The sequence below is a fragment of the Clupea harengus genome, chromosome 24 (genome assembly GCF_900700415.2).
Source record: "Clupea harengus chromosome 24, Ch_v2.0.2, whole genome shotgun sequence".
NCBI classification, from domain to species: Eukaryota; Metazoa; Chordata; class Actinopteri; order Clupeiformes; family Clupeidae; genus Clupea; species Clupea harengus.
In genome coordinates, this window is record NC_045175.1 from 6,038,237 (window position 1) to 6,059,536 (window position 21,300).

At 42.2% G+C, this 21,300-nt stretch overlaps 2 protein-coding genes across 3 annotated transcripts in view; one reads left to right on the forward strand and one right to left on the reverse strand.

The window, feature by feature from the left end:
• snx8b (sorting nexin 8b) overlaps positions 1–3,663 on the reverse strand; it is a 17,907-nt gene extending 14,244 nt beyond the window's left edge. The window contains exon 1 of one of the 2 annotated variants that reach the window (XM_031562625.2): positions 3,407–3,663. The gene's annotated coding sequence lies outside the window, so the exon portion shown is untranslated. Of the gene's footprint in view, positions 1–2,084; positions 2,319–3,406 lie in introns of those variants that run through there. The other variant, XM_012816327.3, reaches the window with a different exon arrangement.
• iqce (IQ motif containing E) lies at positions 2,776–19,880 on the forward strand. The gene is made up of 22 exons (XM_031562623.2): positions 2,776–3,458; positions 3,696–3,743; positions 3,841–3,886; positions 4,293–4,358; positions 6,303–6,437; positions 6,761–6,831; positions 7,038–7,151; positions 7,662–7,712; positions 8,712–8,782; positions 9,613–9,685; positions 9,878–9,918; positions 10,313–10,482; positions 10,823–10,878; positions 11,229–11,485; positions 12,930–13,037; positions 15,743–15,836; positions 16,360–16,494; positions 16,666–16,770; positions 17,790–17,923; positions 18,381–18,550; positions 19,032–19,130; positions 19,242–19,880. Exons 1-22 carry the CDS (start codon positions 3,408–3,410, stop codon positions 19,349–19,351), a joined length of 2,205 nt encoding a protein of 734 aa, XP_031418483.1. The 5' UTR covers positions 2,776–3,407; the 3' UTR covers positions 19,352–19,880.
• The last annotated feature ends 1,420 nt before the right edge of the window (positions 19,881–21,300 follow it).

A 21,300-nucleotide genomic window follows, 5' to 3' on the forward strand; every position in this document is an offset into this window, starting at 1 on the left:
TCGCTTTGACCTCTCATTATTTGATTCGCTTTGGTAAAAAGGAACGAGAGGTTTTACTAAATGTAATGGAGTAAAAAGTACGAATTTTCACTTTGAAATGTAGTGGAGTAAAAAGTATAAAGTCTCACCAAATAAAAAAAGACTTGAGTAAAGTACAGATACATCTATATGTTACTTAAGTACTGGAACGAATTACATCTACTTCGTTACTGTCCACCACTGCCCATAACACTTATATTATTGCTCTTAACTCCGTTATTAAAGTTTAAGGAAAGAGGAAATATGGGACAAAACAGGGACTGACAGCAGGGATAAGCAGGACGTCCCTGGAAAAAACGGGATGTGTGGTCACCCTAGTCTAAAAGGGAACACAACTTAACGAATGCAGAATAACTTGAAACAAACTGTGAAAACCACTAAAGAAAAGGCCAAAGGCTTGTATATCAAATTCTATTCATCTGAGGCGTGCGTGGGAATAGTTGGGTAAAAGGTTTCGTCAAAAATCGACAAAAAAACTATATTTTCGCACACCTACTAGTATGGAGAACATGCTGTCCAGGACAACATACTACCCTGCATAACATATTCTTGTTACTTTGTATATAATCAATCTTTACTTGTACTGACAATACATTACACAGTGCATACTCAAGCTAGTAGTGGTCAGATGGAAACCTTTATATGCAGATCTTCACTATTGTAGATATATTTTATGTGAAAATCTTCACTATAGAAGATGGGTTTGAAATAAAAAAATATTTGCAAATGTTCACAATTAGAGATATGTGTTATATGAAAGTCCTCACTATCAGAGATGGTTTGATATGAACAATCTGCAATATCAGATATGTGTTAAACAGCAGTCATATTTACAGAAGTTTGTTTGTCCGCATGTCTGTAATCCCAAAGGTTCCTAGGTTGGGTCGGCAGTTAATCCACACTCTTAAAAGGCTACGCCGTTCGGGGACATCTAAATATCCATCAGGCTAACGCTGTGTGAAGTCATCACAACCTTTTTCGTATATAACTGGGGTTGTATAACTGTGCATGCCAAGTCTTGCATATGTATATCTGTATATACTGTATGCATGAATATTGACACAAACTGTGTGTGTGTGCGTCTGTGTATGTGATATATATATTTATAGAGAGAGCGAGAGAGAGAGAGAGAGAGAGAGAGAGAGAGAGAGCGAGAGAGAGAGAGAGAGAGAGAGAGAGAGAGAGAGAGAGAGAGAGCGAGAGAGAGAGAGAGAGAGAGAGAGAGAGCGAGAGAGAGAGAGAGAGAGAGAGAGAGAGAGAGAGAGAGAGAGAGAGAGAGAGAGAGAGAGAGAGAGCGAGAGAGAGAGAGGGGTATTTCAGTGAGGCTCTAAGTATAATGTGAGAAATTACCCGTCCATTTTAAGAGCATAAAGCATGACCAACAGAAGGTGACCGTCCAACTCAAAAGCTTGAGATCAGGCGCTGTAAACTACCCTACAAGAGCATCAGTTTACTATCCTTCTTATCTTTGGCGTTAAAGCGACAGGCAGGGGAACTCTCTTTATAATTCACACATAGACATTTCTGTAAAAACAGGAGGGGTGGGGGAGATTTAAAAAGCAAATATATATACAGTATATGACCTGTCATCATCATCTGTTTTACATAATGCATTTATTCTGATTGCCCGCTACCCTATCCTGATTGCCCGCTACTCTCAGGAAGGCTTGCACAACTCCATATTTAACCCCATGTTGCCACTTATAACATCATAAGAGAACACATAACACATGTGGGTGCTTTGTGGATCTAGGCTACAAGGGGCTTGGTGAGCCTATTTAAGATATCATTATTTAATGACCACTGTGATGAGACCTGTCGACCCATTACAACAACAATGCATAATGATAGCCAAAGGAGCTCTTCCAAGTGTATATTACAGAAAGACAGAAATAATAAACTAAATCATGTTCAATCAGCTAACAGACAAATACAACAGTTTTCTCAATTTTGCATTTACACTCATTATCACTACTACTATCAACGAATTAAAAGTTGAGGCAAAAGCAACAATGACTATTTTTCACATAAGATAAGACCCTTACCCAGTGAGTTCTGAACACGGATACGTTTCGGTTTGTGGAAATTGACAAAAAGATAATTTTCCTCTTCTGCCAGGTAGGCCTACGTGGTGCGCTGACGGCTCGATGGTGATGAGGACGTACTTCTTACTGTGGTCCAAATGGCAGAAGGATCACAGACACACACGCTTAAGCTGTAGACGTTAATCAAGCTAAGTGGTAGTGGCTGGTGGTACGACATCCTCCTGTATACGCACATAGGTACTGCTTATATAACCTAACCTGTCCGTCATAACGAGAGTGGTAGAGTATTTGTTTACAGGGCACACACCTCCAGCGCGGTGCTAGCCAATAGGAACTCTAAACAGCTTAACTGTACTTATGTTGTTAAGTACTCATGCAAAAGTCTTAAGTTGGCACAGTCAACCGTTTCAAATACCAGTTTAGTTAATTTAATTAATTAATTACAGAAGCCATGTGTGTGTGTGTGTGTGTGTGAGTGAATGCGTGCGTAAGTATGATAGTAATAGTTTGAAAAGTCAGTGGCAAACTACGGCTTTGATACACCAAGTCCTCGTTTTATATACACTATTATGTGTATTATAAATGTAACTTTTATACTGCACTGATGGCTGTGGTGGAAACTCATATATCCACAAACCTATGCGTATTTGACTGAAATCACTGCATTCTGGCGGTATGAACAGCGAGAGAGCGCGCAAATGCTGCGCAGCGTGGACGCTCACAGGCAAACTGCAATGTTTCTGTTTTCAATTGAGATGTTTCTGGTTGCTAGACGACTGATACATAGACGCGAAGCAAAGCTCATGGATGAAACGGAAGCAGAAAGCCTTGCAGGATTGTGGTCTTATTTTAGCTAGCCAAGCAAGGATACAGTTACTGTTTTTTGTAATGTTTCCGAAAGAAACTGACTCTCTCTGACTTGGAAAGACATTTTGCCACAGCTGACAAGCACGACATGCTTCATGCTCTTTCAGCATAGCCTACTGGTGGTGCATGATTGCTAAGGTTGCTAAGCTAATTCTTTCAACAGTTCGTCTTTTCTCAGTGGCCGTGAAATATTGAGAACATTTCGGAAGATGTTGCTTAGCTCACAAATTCGACATTTGTGAATATTGCTGTTTTCGATGTCTTTAGTCGTGCCGACGCTCCGGCATAGTCAAATGACTGCTACGTTTGTTCTAAGCAGAAATATGAAGCTGAAATATGCACAGGGTTTGTCTTTTATCAAAGAATGGCACAGATAAAAGTAGGCCTAACATACTTAAAATTCCAAGAGTGTAGGTCTTAAATATTCACGTTTCCTTATTTGTGGAGAAACCAACCATGTCTTTGGGTGCGAGCGATTTCCTTACGGATGAAGAGCTGGACGAGCTGGTGAGGGAGAAGTTTCAGAAATCACTAAAGGCTTTGTATCAGTTCTTGTCTGTGTTCAGACGACTTAGCGATAATGGTTATGCTTTTCTTTGCTGCTGAATTGCCACAGATATACACGTTTGCTAGTTTCATTAGAATGAGCTCGTGCTCTGTATACATTCTAGGTATTCCTTTCAAAAACATTAAGGGTTACAGCTACAGCTGTCAATATTTCCCCATCCTCTCACATTTCCATAGGGTGAGGATGTTCTCTCCCACGTCACCTATGTCTCGGACTCAGACAAGGTAAGGCGACGACTCAGATCCCTGTTGTAACGAACTTATTAAAGACCCCAATAATCTCAGGAATATAGGTAAATTGGAACTAAATGTTTTTTCACAGAAAGTACGAAGAACGAAGAAGTTGAGCAAACCCCCTCTCTCACCCAGTAAGTGTCATTCGTATGAATTTTATTTTAAAATCCTCAAAACGCTGATTTTGAGTGTGTCTGATTGGTGTTAGTGTGTTGATCCATGTCAAAGCCAAGGGATGTGGATTGATCAAATAAACAAATTGATTGATTGATTGATAGAGTGTGTGGGGTTCGGGTAAAGTAAAGACGTGTCGTTCAGGTAAAGTAGCTGTATGAATGTCTTTAGTTGTTATCATAACCAAAAACCCAATAAATATAATTATATATTTGAAAAAGATCCTCAACACACTTGTAATGTCAAGGTCAAGGAGATCCATTATGCTTTACGCCTTTATTAGTAGGCTTTACTCCAGATCGGTGTGATAAAAGAGATGAATGCAAACCTGGTAGACCAACCTTGTTTTCTTCTGCCATCTTTAAGGGTCTCCATACTTGACCAGTGCCAACCTGAACCCCAGGAGGTCGGCGCCGTCTGCTTGGAGAGCAGGTGAACAGTCACAGTCTGTCTGTCTGTCTGTCTGTCTGTCTGTCTGTCTGTGTCTGTCTGTCTGTCTGTCTGTCTGTCTGTCTGTCTGTCTGTGTGTCTGTCTATCTATCTGTGTATCTGTCTATTTATCCGTTTATCTGTTTGCTGCCTGTTTGTTTATCAATCTATCTATCTTTCTATCTATCTGTCTGTTTATCTGTCGGCCTGTCTGATTGCCCATCCATCCATCCATTATCCTGACTTTCAAGTTGCTTAAGATGAAGGTGTCTGACACATACAGGTGCATCTCAATAAATTAGAATATCATCAAAAAGTTGATTTATTTCAGTAATTTGATTCAAAAAGTGAAACTCATATATTATATAGGTTCATTACACACAGACTGATATATTTCAAGTGTTTATTTCTTTTAATTTTGATGATTATAACTGACAGCTAATGAAAACCCCAAATTCAGTATCTCAGAAAATTAGAATATTACTTAAGACCAATAATAAAAAAAAAATTTAACACAGAAATGTCGGACTACTGAAAAGTATGAACATGTACAGCACTCAATACTTGGTCAGGGCTCCTTTTGCATTAATTACTGCAGCAATGCGGCGTGGCATGGAGGCGATCAGTTTGTGGCACTGCTGAGGTGTTATGGAAGCCCAGGTTGCTCTGATAGCGGCCTTCATCTCTTCTGCGTTGTTGGGTCGGGTGTCTCGCATCTTCCTCTTCACAGTACCCCATAGATTCTCTATGGGGTTTAAGTCAGGCGAGTTTGCTGGCTAATCAAGCACAGGGATACCATGGTCCTTAAACCAGGTACTGGTACCTTTGGCAGTGTGTGCAGGTGCCAAGTCCTGCTGGAAAATGAAATCCGCATCTCAATAAAGCTGGTCAGCAGAGGGAAGCATGAAGTGCTCTAGAACTTCCTGGTAGACGGCTGCGCTGACCTTGGACCTGAGAAAACACAGTTGACCAACACCAGCAGATGACATGGCACCCCAAACCATCATTGACTGTGGAAACTTTACACTAGACCTCAAGCAACTTGGATTCTGTGCCTCTCCTCTCTTCCTCCAGACTCTGGGACCTTGATTTCCAAATGAAATGCAAAATTTGATTTCATCGGAGAAGAGAACTTTGGACCACTGAGCAACAGTCCAGTCATTTTTGTCCTTAGCCGCGGTAAGACGCCTCTGACGTTGTCTCTGGTTCAAGATTGGCTTGACACAAGGAGTGCGACAGTTGAAGCCCATGTCCTGGATACGTCTGAGCGTGGTGGCTCTTGAAGCACTGACTCAAGCTGCAGTCCACTCCTTGTGAATCTCCCCCGAATTCTTGAATGGGCTTCGTTTCACAATCCTCTCAAGGCTAGGGTTATCCCTGTTGCTTGTGCACCTTTTTCTACCACGTTTTTTTTCCTTCCATTCAACTTTCCATTAATGTGCTTGGATACAGCACTCTGTGAACAGCCAGCTTCTTTAGGAATGACCTTTTGTGTCTTACCCTCCTTGTGCAGGGTGTCAATGATCGTCTTCTGGACAACTGTCAAGTCAGCAGTCTTCCCTATGATTTTGTAGCCTACTGAACCAGACTGAGAGACCATTTAAAGGCTCAGGAAACCTTTGTAGGTGTTTTGAGTTAATTAGCTGATTAGAGTGTGACACCATGCGTCTTCAATACTGAACTTTTTCACAATATTCTAATTTTCAGAGATACTGTATTTTGGGTTTTCATTAGCTGTCAGTTATAATCATCAAAATTAAAAGAAATAAACACTTGAAATATATCAGTCTGTGTGTAATGAATCTATGTAATATATGAGTTTCACTTTTTGAATCGAATTACTGAAATAAATCAACTTTTTGATGATATTCTAATTTATTGAGATGCACCTGTAAGTAAAGGCAGTGTGAATTAAATGTGAATCCAGCCTCCTCTTCCTCACCACAGCACTGAGCCAGTCCCCGATGAAGGTGGACTATGAGCTTTCCCAGAGCAGGGCGGCCATGTCTGCCAGCACCCCAGCGTATCTAATGGAAGCCTTTGGCATGAAGAAGCCCAAACACTCCCGGTCCGCCTCCAATGGTGAGAGACTACCAGGGAGTTGGCTACTCTATCTGGTTTGCACAGTATGTGGGTTGAAAAAGTGTGTGTGTGTGTGTGTGTGTGTGTGTGTGTGTGTGTGTGTGTGTGTGTGTGTGTGTGTGCGCGTGCACCTGTGTTTGTGTGTGTGTGGGTGTTCTAGGTGTATGTGTGTGTGTGGATGGATGAATGGGTGGAGGGTGCAACTGTATAGGTGTACGGCCATAAATGTAAGCACTTTTTGCATAGTTGGGTGGCGTGTGTGTGTCTGTGTCTGTGTGTAGTTTAATAAACTCACATATTGCTTTGGCTGTGTTGTTTGTTAGGTTACATCCCTGGTACCCCCGAATTCAAGGAGAAGGAAGACATGTATGATGAGATCCTTGAGCTCAAGAAGGTACAGAAGAGGTCACATTACTCTTTCTCTCTCTCTGTTCTTTCTCTCTCTTTCTCTCCCTATTTATCTCTTATCATATCTTTTGAAGGAAGGTGCCAGCTTGAAAACCCCAGTGAAATGCTCCCGAAGGCAGTTTTGTTGTTGTTGTTGTTGTTGTTGTTGTATTGACTCCTCAACGTCCTCTCATCTGTCTGTCTTCATCTCAGACCCTACAGAGTCAGAAGGCCGACGGCGATCGGATGAAAGCAAAACTGCGTCGCCTGGAGGAGGACAACACCAAGAAGGAGAAGCAGATCGAACAGCTCCTGGATCCCACCAAAGTAAACACACTCACAAGCAGTCTGTCTTGCTCTTTTCCTTCATCTCACTCTCTTCATCCTCTGTCTTGTTCTTTTCCTCCATCTCACTCTCTTCATCCTCTGTTTTGTTCTTTTCCTCCATCTCACTCTCTTCATCCTCTGTTTTGTTCTTTTCCTCCATCTCACTCTCTTCATCCTCTGTCTTGTTCTTTTCCTCCATCTCACTCTCTTCATCCTCTGTCTTGTTCTTTTCATACTTTACTTTGTTGTTTTCTTTTTGTTTGTTGACTTGGATATTTCATTAATCGATCACAATTACAGGTATTTCAGCCCTAATTTTTTGGTGATATTAGCCAGTTGGTCTTGTTGAACAGACGTTTGTACACACTCTTTTCTGAATCAGATGCAACAAATATGATCGTCTTCTTTTGTGCTAGACCTATACAGTATATCTGTCCACAACTATTGCAATCGTTGTTGTAGGTAAATTAGTGGAATATTTTCGTTTCTTTTGTTTTGTGTTATTTGTAGGGCCCTGAGTACACAAGGAGTCTGGTGGACAAGAAGACGGACGGCAAATCGGTGCGTATTGTGATCCCAGACCTGTTTTAACGACAATCTCCTATAACTCAGAATGAGAAATGAGTAACAAGATCATTATCTGAAGTGAAAAGGTCTTTCGTAGCCCACTTTTATGCCTGCCTGTTAAACTGACCTAGAACAATTCTAACCACTGCTTTAGAAATGTTCAGATGCGTTTCTGAACTAATGAATGTGTTTATGACTGGCACAGGGGCTTTATTTTAATACATGTATTTTAATACATTTGATTGTTTGATTCAGTTTGATGTTCCAGAGTGCTGACACACCAAAGCCTTGCAAATGTAAAGTGTAAAGCCTTGCAGCCAGCAGACATGTAGAGCCGAGCCGAAGTGCCGGAACATTCTAACATCTAAACACAGCCAAACGAGCACTACTTTACTAAACATCAAAGCTCCCGTCAGTTTTAAGAGCAGAACGGGGGCCATAAGCCTTCACCCACCCGCAGCGCATGTCTTGTTTGCAGCTTACCAAATCAGGTCCTTCCCGTCATACAACTGGAGAGAGAACAGGAAATAGTGTGGACTGTACATTTCTCTCAGCTGAAGTGGCATGGCAGGGTGTGAAGTCAGTAAATATAGTAAAAAATGGTCATGGAATGATAATAAGAGTCATGGGAATGGGATGCTTTGGATAAACTTATCAGCTACATTTTTGTGTGGATGAAAACATGTGCCTGAGGGATGAATATGAATTGAATGAATATCTGCTACAGGGATAAATGTAAAGTGAATGGCTCTAAGTAAAATTGGGAAAGTAGGAAAGAATGGCTGAAATCTGCGTATCTGCTGAATGTGTATGTGAATCTGCGTATCTGCGTATCTGCTGAATGTGTATGTGAAACTGCGTATCTGCGTATCTGCTGAATGTGTATGTGAAACTGCGTATCTGCGTAGCTGCTGAATGTGTATGTGAAACTGCGTATCTGCTAAATGTGTCTGTGAAGTAGATGTTTATAAATGGGTGGTGTCTCCTCTGCAGGTGGTGCATGGCCTGAAACAGAAGATCCTGAGACTGGAACAACAGTGCAGGGAGCGGGAGGCAGCGCTGAGGTGCGTCTGAAGAGCGCTAATGGAACTGCTAGTGGCTGTCAACTAGGCTAATTTAAAATGCTAATGCGTTGCTAACTTGAGAACGCTGAGAGTGCTGTGCTGAGAGAGGTAGAGTGCTGTGCTGGGAGCAGGTGGGCATGCTAGTCAAGGGGCTCATACCCATGGGTGCCAGTCATTAATGTCACTGGTACCTCCTGTAAGTGTGAAGGAGTGAGGCTCTTGTTGATTCTGTTACGTGTCGTCTGTGGTGTTACATGGATGAGGATCATCAGCCTGCATTTTTATAATCAGAATCACTAATTCAGTGCAACTCAGAATCAGAATCAGAATCCCCATGTGCCATGTTCACTGGAATCACTTCCACTGCCATATGCGGCTCATATCTGTACGTCATATCATTGTGTGTTCCTAGTGTGTGTAAATATGTAAATTGGAAGTGGTATGATTTCTTTGGCAAGGGACTTGGAGAGAAATGTGCGTGTGTGTGTGTGTGTGTGTGTGTGCGCGTGTGTGTATGTGTGTGTGTGTGCTTCTTTACTAACTGTTGTGTCTCTGTTAACCCATCTTGCTTATGTGAAGAACACCATCCTTATGTGAAGAGGTCTGTGGTGAATCCCCAAATTAGAGAATAACAAAAAAATCGTTATTAGTTGTAGCAAAAATATATAGTCACCTAAATTAGGATGTAGTATGTAAAATATCAATATCTAGACTAAACATTCAACAAGATTGTTTTAATAAAAAGGTATTATAGATGTAATTAGACCTAAAGACATTGTTTATTATGCCGTTATAAAGTAGTGACCAGTAATACCTCTGGATCTCCACAGTAAACTGCAGAGCGAATTAAGAACAACAAACATGGAGGAAATGAAGGTCACCATGGAGACGTACTATGAGGAGGTAAGTCCGTACATAATAGAGTGCATACAAGTTTGAATTACTAACAAACTGTTTAATCACAGTTTGCATAAAAGGGAAACAAAGCTATAACCCCATAAATAATGATAATAATTTACTTAATGTATAACTATATAAACATTCCCTGTCTTTCAAAGTGTTTGGTGACTGAAGCGATGTCTTTTTTCCTCTCAGGTTCAGAGGCTCAGGGATTTGCTTGAGTCTGCAGAGAAAAGGTAGCGTATATGGATATGGATTAAACCTCTGTTTTACAAATGTATTAACACATTGCATTCAAAAACACATCTTCACAGCTGTACTTGAAATTATTCCCCATTTCCTCTCTGTCTCTCTTTTGGCCTTGATCCATTTAAAACCGGTGGGGGGGGGGGTCTTGGGGGGCAGCTTTCCCTCAAGTTTAAGCCCCAATCCAAACATTGGGGGTTTAGCCAGTTTGTTCTCCACATTATGCTCTGACGTAAAAAGAAAAGAAAAAAAAAACTTCACATCTCTCTGGGATTGTTTTTTAACAGATGATATGGACTGATTTGACTGCCATTGATTTTAAATGTTTTTATATAGGTCAGTTCAAAGAGTGCATAGGATAAGTCTCTCTCTCTCTCTCTCTAGTAATAAGATGGAGAGCACAGAGAACCGGAGGCAGCAGAAGGTTCTCCGGGCGACGGTGCTCAAGCTGACGGACAACATGAAACAGCTGGATGAGGAGAACGCCAGGCTCAAACAGGAAGCAGACCAGGAGGTCAGCATCGTCACAGAGAGCCTAGCCAACAGAGCCAAAGGTACAGCAGGCTTCATGTGAACATGTAGTCGCTCCTCTTCATGCGTGCTAACAGCACCGCTAGCAGTGGTATATTAACAATATATCGCTCTCTGCTAACAATATACCACTAAACATTAAACAATATGTATGATATACCACTGCTAAAGGCTGTTCTTTATGAATAAGAGTGATTCCATTTATGACATACCTCTGCTTCTTAAGTGCTGCTGCTTAATTACATATTCAAACTTGTTTCGAATCTGACTTCTGGAACAAGCGACAGCCCTAATACGTGGATGGAAGTCTAATGATACTGTGCGGTGCAAATGTTTTTGATCTCACTGTAATTTGCTCTGTAGGTTATATTGAGTGGAGCAAACAGAGGCTGGTGAGACGCTTACTGGGCCTGGAGAGGGTGAGTGGATGAAAGATGTCAAATGAAAATGCATAGTATGGCCATATATATTGTACTTATCTATGTCATACATATGTCTGACACTTGGCTGTATAAATAGAAGTATGCATAGTGTTTGGTCACATGAACATGTGTAATTATACATTGTACATTGGTTGTACACGGTATTGCACAGGCTATTTGGCCATTCTTTTGTCAGCCTAGGTGTGCATTATACAGTTTTGTTTGTAATGCTTAAAAGGTGACCGGTAAGTTTGAAATTTGTCCGGTAAAAAATTGTTTCCCGGATACTGGACTGGCAAGAAAGCGTAGCGGAAACCCTGATGTGTACGTACTGCTCTTCCTTTCAGAGGCTGGAGGACGTGAGAAATCGCCACACGGCTAAAGACTCTACCGCAGAGGATTCCCGTCTCATCACCACGGCAACGAGGCCCGAGGCTGCGGCCACGGCAACGCCGGCGCGTGAGACCGTGTCCGTATCCACAGAGACGGACGGGAGCCAGGGCGGAGACGGCGAGCTGCGTCAGGAGTGTGTGCGTCTGAAGGGCGTGGCCCGGAGACTCAGAGAGGAGAGGAGCGCTCTTCAGGAGAGCGTCGCCAAGAAAGAGTGAGAGAGTCAGACCTCACACTGCCCAGCCACACACACACACACACACATGCACACACTCACATGCGCACACACACACACACACACACACACACACAACACACATTTCACACACAACACACACATTTCACACACAACACACACACAACATACACACAACATACACATCACACACACAGCAACTCATCACAAGAAAGAGTGAGACAGCCAGACCTCACATTGCCCAGCCACACACACACACACACACACACACACACACACAACACACACACTCACACGCACACAGCACACAGCACACACACAGCACACTACAGCACATTGTAGTGTAGACTTGAGTAGACAACCAGGCTTTGCAGAGCAAGACACAGTAACTTAGAGCTGTGACACATGTGACCTCATATTATGGATGTTTCATCGTAGGAGATTCTTGTCTTATTGTCCGACCTCTCTCTCTCTCTCTCTCTCTCTCTCAATATAATTTAAAAGGTTTTTTGTTATTAACAATCCACAGCCAAACACACAAAAAAACTCATAAAGTGGACACAGGACTGCTGCTGACACCTGTATGACCTCTCTCTCTCTCTCTGTTGTAGTAATAGAACCATGACAACTACAGGAAAAGAACAATCAAACAGAAAATAAACCAAAGCATCTGTTAATCTAAGTTAATTGAATTCACTGCTTAGGCAGTATCTTTGAAAACCATAGGCTATTTTTGCAAAACTCTACACACTAACCACAAACCTTACACCAAACCAGCAAAACATTTATACGCCTCCTGCAAAAGCCAAAAACTCTTGCAAACTCTCAAAAACTGTGATTTGGCATCAATACAGTACATAAGTACATGAAGCACCAGCTATGCACTGACTGTATAGATAAAAAAAAACACTTGTGGCTTTTGCTTTCTCTGTGTGCAGGGCATAGCCTTTTGCAATTAAGTTGTGTCTTACATGCAGTAAACACAGACACACACAGGTATCAAAATGTGGTTAGTATGGACGTGTATTCCGAACACTATCAATACTATCTCAGACTGATCGAACAGTCCTCAAACCACAAAAGCTTAGTTGAAGAAAATGGAAACATTTGTGCTAGAAAAAGAGAAGACTTCACCCACATCACATGGAATGATGTCATGAGCTAGGCATTATCTACAAGTGTTTTACCAGAAGTGTATTATTGAATTGTAAACTGAGTTTAAAGTAGTGAGTTGGGTTTACAGTGTGATATAAAATAGCAAATTGTGTGTAAAGCAGAGAACGTGCATTCACTTTGGCACACTCTATAAATGCATTGGCTACAAGTGTTAATGGATTTAGAGCTGGTGCTTCAAGAATGACTGTTGGAGTTTAATAAGGTAATTATCAGATAACAACCTCTCTCTCTCTCTCTCTCTCTCTCTCTCTCTCTCTCTCTCTCTCTCTCTCTTTCTCTCCTATAGTGAGGAACTGAATCACATGTCTGCAGAGAAGAACGAGGCTGTGAAGGAAGCAGAGACGATCCTGAGTGAACGAACAGCTGAGCATGAAGGACAAGCACAGCACTTGAGGTGTGTGTGTGTGTGTGTGTTATGTGAGGTTTGATAATGTCTAACCTATAAGACATTTCCACTGAAATCGTTGTGCCCCATGAATTTGTTGACTCAAGATGCATGTCACAACCATTAGCTTCACACTATGTGTGTGTGTGGCTTGTTTAGGGGTTTGTACATCACCCGTCGTGATCGTATTGTCAACATAAACGTGAAGTAATTGCGTGAAGTTAATGAATCATGTGTAATGTACACTAACAAAGCGATGCAAATGGGCTGGTTTTCTTCTCTCAATCACAACTCAAACAGTTAATGTTAGCATGTTAAGGTTTCACCCAGTACCCCTGATATTGCCATGATAAATGAGATGTCAAAATCTGTTATGATCCTTGAGTTAGGCGGGCTGCTTTGATGTCTGTATGGATTTATGCTTCACTGACAAACTGTTCAAACTGATGGTGCAGCCTTTACAGTTGTAGCCTGCCTCACAGTGTGTGGGCGTTCAGTAAACTGATCACTCTGATTTACGGTCGTCTTGGTCATGTTCATAGGCTCAGTGAGAAAAGAGAGACTCCAAAACAACTTGCTGGATATTGCCCTGTATCATATAAAATGTCTGGTTCTCAACACTGCTTGGATACTATGCCCTGTGTCAGCTGTCACTGGCAGCCTTTAGGTCTGGAGAACACAATGTCATCTTTACTTGGAATATGTTTGCACTTTTTTTGCACAATGTGGCAGTCTTGTATAACAGTGGTTCTCAAAGTGGGGGGCGCGCCCCCCTGGGGGGGCGCGAACACTCTCCAGGGGGGGCGCGATGTCACAGACGGAGAAAAAAATGAACTACCGCCGACCTGTCACTGGTTAGTGAAAGCTCCCTCAGTGGCGAAATGCAAGGGGCTGGACTGACCCAAACAAATCAAATACGGTTTTGCTCCTGATCCACCAATCAAAACGGAGTTTTATCATTTGAACGCGAGTTGCACATAAGTTTCCGAGTATAAAAAAAAAAACGCAGGCATTGGTAAGCGCTCACCCTGAGACGACACTCTGCAGAGTTTGTTCAATTTCTCTTGTTTCCTGTATCATTCAGATATTCATTGCTTTATAAACAGTCTTTTAAAAGATTCACTCCTTCCTTAGTAATACCTTACTGCGCTTGCAGTGGGTCTATTCGTAGCCTATTCTAAGGATTAATTTGCTCCACAGTCTTTTGAAAAAGCTCGTAGCCCGAGAGCTAGCCTAGCTAGCTACCTTCTTCCAACTGCAGCTAGCCCTTTTCTCCTTAACACCTACCTTTACATTTTTGTATCATCCACCGTGTTGCAACAAATAAAACACCAGCACTTGAATACTATTTTTTGCTGTCCCTGTCTACATTGTGTACAGTTAGTTTTGTTAGGAATCATTGCCTAGCACAGCCTTATCCATATCCATTATTCGTGTCGTTCACACCCACACACGACGTTGAAATTAGAACTTTATTAACTTCACACACACTGTATCAGCAAACAAACACAACTATGGACACGTTTCTGATTCGTAAAAGTCAGAAAGAGAAGCCTGTGGACTTCTTTAAACATGAACGTGATGGCCTCCAGCAACAACGAACCACCATCTCCAAGCAGTGTATGCAGGCATCTTATGTAGTTGCTCATAGAATCGCTAAGCTTGGCCGACCCATACAATTTCCGAAACACTGATTTTGCCGGCCGCGCAAGACGTGTAGAATAGGAGCTAAACTCAGCGCAATACCTATGTCAAATGACACTGTATCACGCCGAATATCAGAAATCAGTTTGGGTCCTATTTCAAAGAGGACTACCGGTTCATTCGCCTAAGTTCGAGATCCATTTCTCTGCTCAGCAGACGAGCTGTCAATAGACATGAAAGAGCAGCTGAAGAGTGACAGTAGACTTAAGCATCTCCCCTATTTCGTCATTCTGGATAGCAATGATCAGCTTTGCCTTAAAAATGCCCCTCCTTTTCGCGTCGACATATTTGTGCCAGGCAGGCTTTTCAAGACTGACTGCGCTCAAAACTAAATACCGCAACCGCGCACAGATCGAGGATGACCTGAGGATATGTTTTGTCAAACATTGCCCCAAGATTTGAGGACCTTTGCAGTGCAAAGCAGGCTTATGTCTCACATTGACAGACCTGTAGGATTTTTTTGTAAAGATCACAAGAGGCCCATAATAATAACAGTAATGATAGCAATAATAACACTAATTATTATTATGATAATAATACAATAATAATAATTGGTCGATAATCATTAATTATAATAATAATAACATAATGATGGTGATAATAATGAATAGCCTACTAATAGGCCTACTATTACTGATAATAATAATAACAATAATAATAATAATAATAAATAGTTATAATAATTATCTGTATGGGCCTAACAATAGCCTAACCTTGACATGTCAGGCCTATCAATAACAATATGCTATCTATCTATCTATCTATCTATATATGGTGGTGTAGTTGAGGGCGGTGGCGGCGGGCCGCGCGCTGGGGGGGCCCCAACTACCCCTAACCAGCTTTGGGGGGGCCCAGCTTACAAAAGTTTGAGAACCCCTGTTGTATAACATAGCTGGCTCTCAACACTGTTTGGATACTTTGATGTTTTTGCTCAGTATTTGCTGATCCAGCTTAAATGATCAATTGTGTGTGTGTGTGTGTGTGTGTGTGTGCGTGTGTGTACTTCACAGAGAGGAGATTCTAAACCTGTCTGCTAAAATCACAGACCTGCAGAACCACCTAGAGCAAGAAAGGAAACTGCGACTGGTCCAGGGCAAAAGTCAGGTAACACATTTAAATTTGATTTTGATTGAATTTTAATGTCATTTTAAAGAGAGATAAATATTTGCACAGACCCAATCTCAAAGAGCACAGACCATTAAAGGAATCAGTTCCTCCAGGATCTTTCGAGGGTTTGTTGTGATTGTTGTGGCCAAAAGTGACTACATATGCAGGAGGAATTAAAAAAAATTGCTGTTAAATTTGACAGTTAAACTTTTTTAACTGCTGGAATTCCTTAAAGATGTGATCCCACCAGGATCTTTCGAGTGTTTGTTGTGATTCTTGCGGCCAAAAGTAACTAAACTTGTTGCCGACAATTGTGGTTAGAATTATGGTGATTTTGCAGGGATTTTTTTTTGCAGAAATATTGTGGTAAAAAAAGAAAATGGCAATTGCAGGAAATCGTTGAATTAGCTTGAACTTGTGAAAACTCATACACTACACGCTGCAGCTATCATTGCATGTGGCCTTTGCATTACACACAGTGATATGACATGCAGTTATTAATCATATCGCCGTCGCACAGATGCAGGAAAACCCTTCATCACAGGGTCCATCATCATCATCATCATCAGCAGCAGCTGTTAATGGTGAAGAACAGTGCAGGAAGGAGCAGGCTGCAAGAACCATTCAAACACACTGGCACGCACATCGAATCAGGGTGAGAAACACATCATTCTCTCTCTCTCTCTTCCTTCCTCACACACACACACACACACACACACACACACACACACACACACACACACACATGTGCACAAAAACGCACACATGTGCACTCACAAACACAAAACTGTCTCATTCCTCTTCTTTTCTATCCCCCCCCGTGTAGGATATTGTCTTAATCCAGTCGGCACTGAAAGGTCACCTCAGCAGACAGAAGCAGCTACTCACTCTCAGGAAACAGGCTAGCACTACTCACAGCAATAACGCACAGGTAACAAACACACTAGCACAACTCGCAGCAATAACGCACAGGTAACAAACACACTAGCACAACTCACAGCAATAACACACAGGTAAGAAACACACTAGCACAACTCACAGCAATAACGCACAGGTAACAAACACACTAGCACAACTCACTGCAATAACGCACAGATAACAAACTCACTAGCACAACTCACAGCAATAACGCACAGGTAACAAACAAACTAGCACAACTCACAGCAATAACGCACAGGTAACAAACTCACTAGCACAACTCACAGCAATAACGCACAGGTAACAAACACACTGGCACAACTCACAGCAATAACGCACAGGTAACAAACACACTAGCACTACTCGCAGCAATAACGCACAGGTAACAAACACACTAGCACAACTCACAGCAATAACACACAGGTAAGAAACACACTAGCACAACTCGCAGCAATAACGCACAGGTAACAAACACACTAGCACAACTCACTGCAATAACGCACAGGTAACAAACAAACTAGCGCAACTCGTAGCAATAAAACACAGGTAAGACATACACTATTATTACTCAGCAATAACACACAGGTACCAAATAGACCACTATTGCTATACACATACTTACCATCAACAAATACCAAGTGGTAGTACATGCAACTTTTACTATTCACGCGCTCAAGAAACAACAACAGATAACATGTAAATTACTTTTACTGTAAACTATTCTATGCTGTACTGTGCTATACAGGTATAGTATACTATACTGTGCTTTATTATACTGTAATACTTGTTAAAATGTAATACTTATAATATACGAGACAATCATACTCACTTTACACATACTGTTTTCTGATCACTCACACCCATACACAAACATATAAAACTCCTCATAATATCTACCACCAGATGGTGTCGATATATCCATTTCAGAGCATGCAGTCCAACAGAATCAGAAAAGTGTGTCACCATCCACATTACAGCACAGTTCAGAAGCAGAACTCCTCTGAGCCGTGATTGGTTTCCTGCTTTTTCCAGAGCATCCAATCACTGGGCGGCCCTGCGGTTCCGCGTCCCAGTGCGAGTCGTGAGGGTTTGGAGGCGGAGGAAATCACACTGCTGCAGTCCGTGTTCCGAGGTCATCTGAGGCGCCGCGCTCTCATAGATGACAGGTGATACACATATACACACACACACACATATACACACACACACATATACACACACACACACACACACACACACACACACACACATATATATATATAGACACACGCACACATACAGAGACTCACACACACACAGGCACACTTCCAGAATCGTCAACACACACAGATATACACAGCACATGTATACACACATACACACACAGATACACACAGCACATGTATATACACATACACACGCAGAAGAGACACTCATAGACATGCACACATACACATGCACACATACTGACTTACAACCATACACTATACACAAATGTAGACATACACATGTAATGCCTATGTTTGTAAATCCTAAACACAAGCATGCACACACACACACACACACACACACACACACACACACACACACACACACACACACACGGTCTGTATTGATGGATCTGTGTTGTGTTTGTGGGCACAGGGCAGCTGCAGGGAGAGAATCAGGAGATTTTGCTGCAGTGAAGGGGACCCCTGCATCTTCAGCGTCATGTCTGCCAGCAGCACCTGAAGGAGCAGCACCCACACCCTCACCAGCACCATCAGGCATACACACACCAGCATCCCAGCTCCGCTCTAGACCCAGGCCTGAAGGTGCAGCAGGGCTGTGGTTATATTTCTGTGTGTGTGCATCTGTGTGTATGTTAAGTGTGAGTGTGTGTGTAGGTTAAGTGTGAGTGTCTGCACATGTGCGTGTGTGTGTGTGTGTATGAGAACATTCTTCACTGCCTCGTGTGGTTTGCACTGTTATAGTACAAAATTCTATACCTGCTTTGTGTTATATCCTTTTATGATATGGCTCCTCAGAATGTTCCAAAAAGTTAAGTTGATTTGAATGGGCCACCCCAACGTTCGGAGGTTTGATATTTCTTCATATTGACCGCTGCGAAAAGTTAATGACCGGCAACGGGTTTTGTGCTTCCCTCTGGACAGTATGGGGAAAATAAATCCCTTCAGGACGAAACAAGACCTGTCTGTCCTGTTGGGATTTATTTTCCTATACTGACCGGCGGACTATACATTATCCCTTACATAGTTTACTAAGTCCTGTTTGTCTGTGTGTGTGTCTGTACAGGCAGTGAGGATGAGGAGATACAGGAAGAGATTGCAGAAGGAGATGCTGAGGAAGGCTACAACTCCCACAATGCCTCAACCAAACCATCTGAAATCCCAGGTCTGGTTTGAAAATAGCAGATTTTTCCACTTATCAGGCTGACAATGTTTGTGTTCTTCACCATCATCAGTACTTCAGTCATCAGTATTTGTTTGTTTGTTTGACGTTCAGTGAAGTTGGACCACCATCAAGCTGGGGCTAGCTGTGACTCGGACGACTCTGATGACATCATCGTGTCCCCCTCACGTCCAATGGGAAGGAGGATGTCTCTTTTCTTCTGATGGACTTCTGAAGTGTGTAAATTAGTCCCAATGAGTAAACTCTCATGACAACTCGCTATGGGATTTTTGTTTTGTTTTAACGTCATAAAGAACATGCACTTGGTAGGAAATAGGAAGACCCTTAATGGCAGGTCTCTGTCGCTGCCCAATGTGACCCTAAGTGGATGTGAGTCGCGCATGCACGGGCGTGAAAAAGTTTAAATCCTGACAGGTTGAATTGTTAACTTTCAGATCAGCTGGCTCATTTTATGCAAGAGCTGACATTTCTGCGTTGTTTGCCCTCTCTGTGAAATGTTTGATTTTAGGCAGCACCATTAAGGGGCTGTTTTTAATGTCAAGAAACGGCGCATCGTATCAACGACTCGCATCCACATCGACTCGGATCAGGCAGGGACAGTCCCTCTTAAATGTGTTGCATTTGTCTGTGCTTGTCCAATCAGATTTGTAGCTTGTCTGATATGAGTCTGAATGTTTTGCTGGACAGATAGTACTGTGTGTGTGTGTGTGTGTGTGTGTGTGTGTGTGTGTGTGTGTGTGTGGTGTGTGTGTGTGTGTGTGTGTGTGTGTGTGTGTGTGAGTGAGAGTGAGAGAAAAAGAGAGCCCAGCTTTGACTGACATCTTAAACTGTGACGTTGAGATCTTCTGGTAGGCGGTAAACCCCCCTGTGAAACCTCTGCAAGTCCTGCTCTCTCAGTCGACACTGGATGTGCGTGTGTAGCCTGCGTTGTGTGGACAAGCACAGTCCTGCATCGGACTCGAACTCATCTCCTCAGGCATGGGCGTGCTAGCGAGGAGGCTGAACCCCATGGGTCTCTTGAGGGGTCGGGGAGGGAGGGAGGGCTACTCACTGCACTGCACTGCACCAGCTGGCTGCCGTAACACTTGGAGTGCAGAGGAATCCACATGGGTCCCAACCTCCAGTTGAGTCTCGCTATCAAACCACTGAACTTTTTTAGTACTGGAATTTATACACATCTTTTGGGGTTAACAAAAAAGGAATCATTGACCCCCCTCAAGTGCCTTTTTCCTATAATCTAACTTCAAATCGAAAACCAGTTTTTTTTTAACATTAATTATGCATGAAAATCAACCGCAGTGTACAATAATGTGAAGTTGGGCATATTCTCAATGTTTTATGTGTGGCACATCTCTCTCTCTCTCTTTCTCTTCTCTCTCTCTCTCTCTCTCTCTCTCTCTCTCTCTCTCTCTCTCTCTCTCTCTCTCTTTCGATGTGGAGAATATTCAGTGAAATGAAAGGGAATGTAGAACCGTAGACCATTCATAGCTGATCAAGTAGCCATGAGTAAGAGCACATATACCCACACAGCCATTTTCAATGGCTTTGTCATCGCACACATGCTGACCTGACTTGAGAGAATTGAATTGGTGACATGAACAATGTTCTGACTAGTCTCAGTTTCAAAGAGCACAATCCAGGTCTGTGTTTACTGGTGTGTGTGTGTGTGTGTGTGTTAGAGAGCAGGACTGGTTACTCTTCGGGAGTTTGGATGTGTCTGTGATTGTCAACTTTTATATACAGGGAAATCTGATTGCATGTCACATGTGTTTTATGGGAACAAAAGCAATTATGTGAATTAAGGTGGGCTAGTCTGTATGTTACATTTGCCAAGTGGCATGTGCGTGTGTGTTTACTTTGGTAATTTTTGTGTGACTGATAATTGTGTGCCTTGCTTTGTTTTTTTAAATTGCCCCCAAGCGGAAAGAAAGCTGCAATGTAGGTTAATTTAATTGTAATGTCTGTTTTTATAAATAAACGTAGGCCTACGCCATTAACTACGTACGCTCCTTCTCAGTCCTTATTTTAGAATGGTCATATCGCCTTGAATCTAGCAATCATATCACACACTATAAAGATGAGGTCATCGTAAGTCAATTTCGCTCCCATTCTGACCAGCAGAGGTCGACGAGCTCGAGCAAACTCGGTGTCT